The 9,994-nt window shown below is 38.3% G+C and overlaps 1 protein-coding gene across 1 annotated transcript in view; it reads right to left on the reverse strand.

Annotated features, from left to right (window-relative positions):
• Positions 1-6,045, reverse strand: part of LOC107707012 (retinoic acid receptor gamma-A-like) — a 27,098-nt gene extending 21,053 nt beyond the window's left edge. The window contains exon 1 of the mRNA XM_016510879.1: positions 5,802-6,045. Within this exon, the coding sequence (XP_016366365.1) occupies positions 5,802-5,946 (145 nt within the window). The 5' untranslated portion in view covers positions 5,947-6,045. The remainder of the gene's footprint in view (positions 1-5,801) is intronic.
• Between the last annotated feature and the right edge of the window lie 3,949 nt (positions 6,046-9,994).

The raw sequence follows: 9,994 nt of genomic DNA on the forward strand, positions 1-9,994 counted from the left end.
TTTTTATTCCCAGTGAATAGGAGTTACAACTCCCACCCGGGTGACACTACTCCAATAATAGACCATGCAAAATACCAAAAAATAAATAAATAAATAATAATATCTTTAAAATATTGCCAAGTAATGTTGCAAACAACAATAAAATCAGAAAAGGACTTTAATTGTAAGCGACACAAGTATATGGAAAACAAAGATATTGTTTCCTATTTTTTTCCTGATGTTTGTTATTATTTAAAATTTTATATACATTTTTATAAACCTTTTTTTTATTATTTACCACTTAGGCATGTTGACAATAACGTCTTCAACATTGTCTATGACCAGATATGTTTTTAGTGGACTTTCAAAATTTTCTTAGCTTGAGAAAGCATGAAAATATACAGTTATGATGTTTTTTTTTTCATATGATTTAGTCGAGTTAGTTTTGCATCAAACACAATGTAATTTTCGGCAATGGAGATCTGGCAGCAACAGCTAGCGCATTTTTTCGCTTGGGTGAGCGCTTCGCGAACAGCTTACCTTCGCGCATTAAATCATCCGCAGGCCAGTAAAACACTGAGAACGCACTACAATCCTGACGAGTCATAGCTACAAAGCGGAGACGAGAAAGCTGCGGAGAATCCGCTCGCCCGGAAGCAACCGCAACTGGTAGATTTACAGAAAATTACCATTGTTTTCAAATAAATAATTTTACATACTTATTCCCAACACTTTATTAACCTTTAAGTCACATCTCAAATGACAAGGGATCAACTTATAATCATGTTTATATTAATTAGCCCGTGAACTCATTCTCTCAGACGGCCTGGGTATGCGGCACATTCGCAGCTTATATGGACGGAACGCCACTGACATACACACAAAATGTAAAATATATGCACATGTTTTTATATTACATGATTACTTATACTATTACTTTACAATATATGAGAGAACGTTTTTTTTTTTAAATTATACATATATTATCTACAAATCTATCTGCAGTCTACATGCCATAATTGTTAATGTTAGAAGGCTGATTTTGAACATCATGGTCACTATGGCACTCACATCGGATACGGTCTTATGATCAAAAACAGCTATACAAAACAGCTAGGGGTTTTTACACACATTTTTACTGTTTAGATATTGATGTGTTGTCTTAAAAAAAACACCAAAGATGTGGACAAAAACAGTCCATTTCCATTTTTACAGAGACTAACATTTTAAAAATATCCATGGCTAACAATGGTTACATTGCTCACTAGGGCTGTGCGATATTGAAGAAAAATGCGATATGCGATATGCGATAACTCATTAAATAATGCGATATTCGATATGCGATACAATAATGCTTAAAGTGCCACATGCTCAGATGAAACAGTTTTTTTCAGTAAAGTCAGTTTCAGAGTCAGTTCTGTGAACTTCTATAACTATCTTGTGTCATATATATATATGGTTATTTGTATGTATGTATGTACCAAGAGTTCCTGTAAAACCACAACAAATTCCTTGTGTTTGCGCACACTTAAGTGGTGAATAAAGCTCATTCTGATTCTGATTCTAAAATTCAATATGCACTGATTCTTATTTAAGCTACAAATGTTATTTAGGTAAGAGCAGTGAGTGATTTTCTCTTTGTCTTTTGTTCATGGCCCCAAATATTGCAAGCTGTAGCGATATGCATATTGCGATATGTACATTTGCGATATTTCGATACTTTCGATATATTGCACAGCCCTATTGCTCACAGCTGGCAATTTGCTGTCTTATAGAAATAGCCTTCAAATGTATGCTGAAAGGCAGTGAATTTGTTATTCAAGCAGTACTTTGATGGCAGTACAGACGGTGCTTTAAAAGGCGCAACTTCTCTCACCGACAGTTTTAGTATGCTAAACCACAGCACATGAAAATCTCAGAGAAGTCTTAATTCCCCTTTAAAGCATTGCCACTAAAAATACCACAGAAAAAACTTTACATCAACTCTACATCAACTAGTCGGTTGGTGGGTGACTTGCTGACCATCCCTCCCCATCGTACAACAGGATGTTTTTCATGACAAGAGCTACAAGAGCATCTGTGACATGAAACCACTGATAAAATCAGTCAGAAACAATGATGTGCAGATTTATCAAAACGCATTGAGATCATGTTAAACACTGAAACATGCACCAGATCTCAGCTCTAGCAATACAACACAGTACCAGAATCAATGTCTTCTGAGAAGCATCACCTCATCAACAGTGCTGCAACCCCTCAACCTGATTCTCATTTTAGATAAAACCAATGATTGACTGACGGGGAGTTTCTACGGCCCAGCTGTAGACTAACATAGTGGGGGTTTGAGCTATATTTTGCCTCACGTTTTCACATAACAGTGAGCGCTAGTAACGATGGAGCCAAGCCGTCAGTCAACAACACACTGGTAACAAAACTTCTCCCCTCACACTGAGCTCACACATGGTTTCAGACTGACAAAGATCCTGCCAACGCCTCGCCCCCAGAGAGAAACTGCCAACCAGGCACCGGAGCTGTCAGTAAACATCTTTACTAAATCACTAAATTATCAGACAAAAGGGAGGTGATGGCCAAACTATGACAGCCATTGAGCCTCACCCAGAGTATTCAATCTCATGATGCCTGGCCTTGTTTGTGTCTCTCAGAGACCCATGAAAGTGAAGAGGAAAGATTAGCTAATTAGCAATGCTTCCTGAATAGATGTGGGGCAACTTTGGACTGTCCAATAAGTCTTTCAGTATGCCTGTCGGGATGGTCCTGAAATCTACAACGAGGTGCAAAGGACTCACCCTAATAATTTGACCCAAACAGAACCATGTGCATGTTTTGGTTCTTTCAATTGCACCATCTGAACATTTCACAGTCAGTCTAAAATTCGCCCATCCCTCAAGCAGTGCAAAACAGTCATTATTGCAGTTCTATGAGAGGCGGATCTCTCTTATTTACGGTTCCTTGACCCTGCCGGGATATTATAAACAGCAGCAAATGGATTCCAGCGGCAGACTGTGGAATCTCAGCGGCCGCGCCGGGCCTCCTCTCTTGGGTTTGCCTTCCAACTCCCTCTTAGACAGAGTTCAACGGCCATCCATACAGAGCTACTGCACCACCTTTAAATCATCAAAATGCACTGAAACGCCTTATGCATAATTCGAAGATGAAAATGCACAAAAAGCACAAAATGACAGCACAGACACATTTCTTATGAGATTCGACATTTAAAAAGCTTACCATTTAGGGATGCATTGGATATGTAATTGTGGATTCTCATTTTCCCTACTTTTACATTTAGATCATCTTTGCTGTCATCTAATCCTTATTTAGTTCATTTTTTAAAAGCGCTAATAACTTAACACTTCAGCAAAAATATAAATTTTTTTGCTTTACATTTCAATGTTTTGATGCCTAAATTGACTTGTAGCATCCAAAACAACTGATTTTAGTGTTCTATATTTAATTTATTTAGACAAAATATTATAACATTTAAATATCAGCCATTCATCAGTTATCAGCCGTAACATGAAAATAATTATATCAGTAAAAATTGTATTATCAGTCATCCTTAATTTGTACGGTTAACAACCCATACTAAGTGAGTGCAAGCGTGATTATTTATAGAGTTCATAAGAATATCACAAAGAAAAACACCACTGAGGGCTAAAACACATCAGAAGTGATATTGCTTAGCCCAGAAGATATAAGGGTTATTTGCTTGTGGGCTAAAATGTCCTTGCAATGAAGTGCAAGATTTAATAACACAAGTTAAGAAATAAAAATATTATTCAAAGCTTGTTTAACATTAACGGAGTATATTTCTATTGTTGAACTGGGATGCGATCAGTGTGAATCCCTCACGGCCAACCACTTTTTCCTATTTCCTCTAACAAACACACAACCTGAGAGACACACACACACACACACACACACACACACACACACACATGACCAGCACAATCCAGAATATTTATAGAGTTTATGAGGACATCAGGCAGAAACAGACACCACTTAGCCTACAGCCTAGAAAAGGCACTTGTGGGCTAAAATTCAACAAACTGTAAAAACAAAAAGTACCAGATGCAGAAAAAGTATTTTTATGAGAAGGAGACTTCCTTTCTAGAGATTACAAAATAAGAAGTGCTAAAATCTCCCAGATATGTTAAGCCATGGTGTTGCTGCTGATGCAGGTTCGAGTCTTGGCCTGCAATGAGTCCCCACCCCCTCTCTGCTGCTTTCTAATCAAATTAAGACTCAAAAAAGCTGAAACTTTAAGAGACAGTGAGACAAATTTAACTCTTAGAGAAGTTTACCCACAAAGCATTGCAGCTGGCCTGCCCCTAATGAAACTCTGGACTAAACACTGATTGACCTGGTTTAAGAGCACAATTAAGAGCAACAACTGAGTGAGTCCAGTGGTCGGATAGGCCGGTCTTGTTTACAGAGGTTACTGGGCATGGTGGCTTGTAACAGTACACCACTCCTGTTCTTCCCCGAGGGCAGCGGGATCTGTCTGATTGCCTCTCGATCTCTGCTATTTCCTGTAACCAGGAAGGAACAGAATTCGAGAAGCAGTGGCGGAGCAATTGGAGGACTCGTTTTCCAACGTGGGCCCTGATCGTGTGCTTGTGTAGCGTTGGTGAGACATGACTGATTAAATAAACAGATTTCATCTTGTTATCATCAGGGCCTTGACCAAGGAGAAGAGGCATTATGGACCTCCCTCCCTCCCTCCCCTCCCCTCTGGGTCGAGCTCAGACAGGGCATCTGTCTTCATTAAAGAGAACCCAGTGTGGCTGACAGCCACTGAAACGTTGGTGTCTTTCACGATTAATGAAGACAGATGAGTCGCCCTTAGAGGCCGAGAAGGAGGAACAAAAAGCAGAAGCTTCAACAAATACAAATGGAAAACAGCAAGAGCGCCGTGCATTTTGGGAAAAGGGTAACGGGGATGTTTACCGAACTGGACATTTGAGTTTTGTTCTCAGCGTCTCATGAAGTATCATTTGGTACTTCAGACTGATCCCTTATGAAAACGGACCCCAGTTTTGTCTATGTTGAAGCATGATTTTTTTTAAAGCCAAAGGCTGTCTAAGGTCTGGAACGGAGGAAGGAAAAATTAAATGTTTGAAACAGAGACAAAGAATGAAAAAGGGAGAAAATCGAAGAGCGGTCCAGGTCTTCTAGCTCTCATACTTACTGAACTTTCCACTCAGTATATTTACACCAATTCTTTACTATTTATTTGATGCCGTTTACAATTTGGCTTCCTGTCGCAGTCTAATCACCCAATCCGTTTTCCAATTCCCGATCTGAGAGTTTTATCAGTGACACATACTTGAGTAATGCCCCTCTCGTTTTTTCCTCTTTTATGCTTGTTTGATGCTGTTGTGTGGGCTGAGCCATGGTCAGGCATGCTGGGATACCAGAGCTGTCAGGCACAATTGTGAAGTGAAGAAGACAAATGCAATCTGCATGACTGAAATTATAGCACAGTGTCAGGTTCACCCCCCCACTTCTCCCTCTCTCTCTCTCTTTCTCAAACACTCTCTCTTTCATCTCTCCCTCTGGTATTACTTCCTTTCTGTTTAACTTTTCAGCAACCGACAAGGTCAAAAATCAGGTTACCCACACTGTTGGTGAAACCAGACTCTGTTCGTGACAATCATGGAAAACGATCGACTCAAACAGCATCTCTAAAACACACAAACACAGCTTGATGAATGCAGCTCGAGTGGTTCGTTTGGCACCGAGCATCCTGTGGTCAACGTGAGAGTGGAGGCCCCATTAAAAGAATAAGAAAAGACACTTACAGCGTACGCTGGCCGTCCCCGTCCAAGCAAAAGGGTCCAGTCCTGCGTAGAAGGGGCTCGCCTTCCGAAGCATGCATGCACCCCGGTTGGTGACATCGTAGAGTTGGCGGGGACCCATGCCCAGAGCCTCCATACAGTCGAACATGCTGCGTCCCCGTTGCCCACCCGCCTCCGAATGCCTCGCGTCACAAAAAAAACAATAACAACACCCGCAGCTACGACAGTGCTAAATCCCCTGCTGGAATTCCTCACAGGGAGGGGCCACAGTGTGTGTTTGTGTGTTTGCATTGCCAGCTCTGATCTAGTTAGAGGACAAACTTTTATTTGATTCTCTTTGACCTCTTTTTGTCTCTTTTGTGATTCATATTTCAGTACGCACAGCACATAAACACGCTCTCTCGCTTTGCGCACCTCCCCCTTTTTTCCCTTGCAGTACATATGAGACCCCTCTACCCCCACGTACCAATCCCTCAGCCCCGTCTCTAATCATAACCACATTAAAGTCCAGAGCAAGCGAGCGAACACGAGAGAGAGAGAGAGCATTGTGCAAGCAGCAGATGCCAGGGCAAAATTCTCGCCTTTGTCTCCACAAAAACAGAGTAAATGACTGATGACCGCTGCTGTCTCTAGCTCATTAAGTATGTGGCGAATATTCAAAGCCCCCTCTGGCCCTCATAGAAGCTTTTAAAAGAGGAACTTTATTCAGTTGCGTGGGGAGAATCCATGCGCTAGAGGACGCCAAGCAGGAGACCAACAGGAAGATGAACTTGGGAAGGAATGTCAGGGCTTGTCTTCACACTTGCGATCAAGACATGATGAATTTGAGTCCTTTCCCATGGACTACAGTCAGTAGACGGCATACTTAATTTGACGTGCGTGAAAATGAGGCTGTGAGGGGTAGAAGCGTACAGTCGGTTAAATGTAAGACTGATGTGTACACTGAAGATGCTTGCTTAGCTGACAGAACTACAAAAAAATTTACTTTTTAATATATTTCCAGTGAACAAAAAAAATGGGAAACATATGTTGTTGTTGTTTTTTTTACATTTAAATTGGATTTAAATATCTTATTGGTAGCTGACAGCATTGTCAAATTAGTCAAATATTTAATAAACAAGCATGCAATCCGATTCTAATTGGTAATTCTAATGAGTAATTCTAATGAGCTCTCTACAGAGTTCTTCTCAGCTTCTAAATGTGTGCCTGGATATGACCTAAGACCTTGAATGGACTGTACATCTATCTCTCACAGCCTCATTATCATTTGCATGTAATGAAATAGGATATCTACCCTGACAATAGTCTATCGGTTTAGCAGTATAATTTATAATTACAAGATGATTGTATGACTTTTTGCCAATCAACCCTAGTTGATTTCTGTTCCTGCCCCAAATACTCAATAAAATAAAATAAATAAACAAACAAAATAAAAGTAATATTTAAAAAAGAACATATAGATTTTTTCAAATAAATAAAATATTTTTAATAAAAAACACACAGTAAAGTCTATCAAATAAAATGTTTTTCTATTCCTTACAGCCTCATTATTAATCAATCCGTCAATTAAATAAATGCTTAAAAAAAGTTTAATATGCATAATTTAAAATTAATAGAATATATATATATATATATATATATATATATATAAATTAAATACACTTAAATAGGCTATTTCAAACTTTACCAAACAGTACACCTATCAAACAAAATCTACTTCGATTCCTTAGAGCCTTGTATTCGTTCGAGTACAACTGTATAAGGCATCCACACTGACTATTGAGGACTCCCACAATATTTTGACCTTTTTTTGACTAATGACCTTTTTTGCATGACCTTTCAAGCCGTTCAAAATCATCTCATAGAGATTGCTGCAATAGATTTCCATTTGTATGTCAGATACCAAGATTCTGCATCAATAGAAGTAAGCGATTATACATATTGATGCCATTTGTACATTAATAAGAGAAACTAATGTTATCTGGTGATTTGTGGCAACATCCAGGTGAGATATACTTCAGAGCAGAGCACAACAAGAAACATGCATTTTCCCTTTTATGGTTTTAATAATTCCCATAACTTTTCCAGGTCTGGAAATGAAAATTCAGGTCTGGACATTTTTTTTCAGGTTTTCACGACCATGACCATTGAGTTTGATGTACAAGTACTAGACCAGTTAACAAGCAGCTCAGAGACTAACAATTGATTCAACAAGTTCTTGCCAGTAACCCTCACAACCCTAGTTGCTACAAATTACTCCCCCTACCCCTAATAAACCACATATACCTCCGCCACACACAGGCAATCAGTACTACATGACCTGGAAAAAAAAAACCCCAATGAAATAAATAGCTCTGCCAGTGTCAGTGCCAATGGCTTTCAATAAGTGAACAGCTGGGGAGTGGACGGAGCCATACCAGGGTTCAAGTCAAGCAAACAGCTGAACACAATGCCAGGAGCAACCGAGGTGCCTGCGTCTCGGCCTTGCCTCATCCATCTTCACCCCTCTCCCCTCCCCTGTCGGCCCGCTGGTGGTGGTATGGCCCAGCCGTCTAAGAAAAGACACCATTTCCTGTCAATCTGCACTACTGGTCAGGCTCTCCATAAACACATACTGCCCTTCCTTCCAAATACACTCACAATCTCCTACTCTGTGGAGTTCTGCTTTTCATTTTCCCAAACCCCCTTTGCTTTTTCACACTCACAAAGAAACAAAGAGTCCTTCTCCGAGCACGTCGGGGCATGCGCTGAGAATGGTATTCATTAGGCTGTTTATTGATCTTGTGGCTCTTGACTTTGTTATGGTTCTCATTTATTTTCTTTAGGCGACCCTCATAGACAGAGACAGGAAGAAAGAGTGAGAGAGAGAGAGGGGAAGAGAGAGAAGGAGAATATGAGTGGGGGAGAGAGAGAGAGAGAGAGTAGGGCACTTTAATGGCCCTTTTGTTTGAGCAGACTGTAAAGTACATCAATTGTAACAGTGAGGTTCTTCATGTAATTGTTGTGTCATAAAGGCTGAGGGTGACAAAAGAACAGATCAAAAAGTACAATGGTAGAAGGAGGAAGCTGTGAATTCTAATAAAATCAAACTATTTTTAAGATGGGTCAAAACTTTGAGTAAAATATCTAAAAATACTTTAAAAAATAAAAATAATAATAAATAAATAAATAAATAAATAAAAGATCTGTTTACATGAGATGCATAAATGCATAAGATATTAAGCCTTCAAAAATAAGTTTAAAAAAAACATAAATCTAACAAAATTTCTTGAGGTGTATGCTTTAAAACACTTCTTTTCTAAAAAAAAAAAAAAAGTATTATTACAAATATTATGCTGCTTAATATGTTTGTGGAAATTGTGATGCATTTCAGGATTCTTTGATGAATAGGAAGTTCAAGAGAACAACATTTATTTTTAATAAAAATCTTTTGTAACATTATAAATGTCTTTACCGTCACTTTTGATCAAATGCAATGCATCCTTGCTGCATAAAAGTATTCTTTTTTTTTTTTTTCAAAAAAGGTACTGTATCTATTCAATATCAACATTTATTTATTTTATTACAAAAATTTATAGTCTAAATCTAACAAAATATAATGTTTAATGGTTTAAATACTGAATATTATATGAACATTAACAAATAGCTTAAGATGTAATCTGAAAATATATATTATTAAATGCTTCTCAAGTGAACTAATCCTGTTTTAAGGATGTTTACATATTTTATACATAAAAAATATTTATGAACAATTTTGTTTTGCTTTGATGAGTAAGCTATACTAGTTTACAAATCTTCATTTTTGAAAGGATGTTAAAGCTTACAGTGTTTGACCTTAATTATACAAAAACAATGAGTTTGAGCATTGTATGTAGATGTATATAAAATTATCCCTATGACCACAGACTTTTTTTTTTTCAATTAAATACTTTTCTTTCACTCTCGGTCAGCTCTGTTCTCAACTTTTTCCACAGCTACACTTCTTATTCTTTAAATACGATATTGTGGTACTGCTAATATGGTTGACTCCCGTGTGATAAATTGATTGTTTTTTTCCTTCATGGATAAAAGTGCCTGCATATTGTCATTCGAAGACAGAAACAGCTCTAACTCTGCAATTTCTTCTCTCCTGCTGAAAATCTTTTGTTTCGTGTAGTCTGAGGGTGGAAAAAAAAAAGTTGACTTGGACATTTAAT

The sequence above is a fragment of the Sinocyclocheilus rhinocerous genome, unplaced genomic scaffold (assembly GCF_001515625.1).
Source record: "Sinocyclocheilus rhinocerous isolate Xijiao unplaced genomic scaffold, SAMN03320098_v1.1 scaffold714, whole genome shotgun sequence".
Classification (NCBI taxonomy): domain Eukaryota; kingdom Metazoa; phylum Chordata; class Actinopteri; order Cypriniformes; family Cyprinidae; genus Sinocyclocheilus; species Sinocyclocheilus rhinocerous.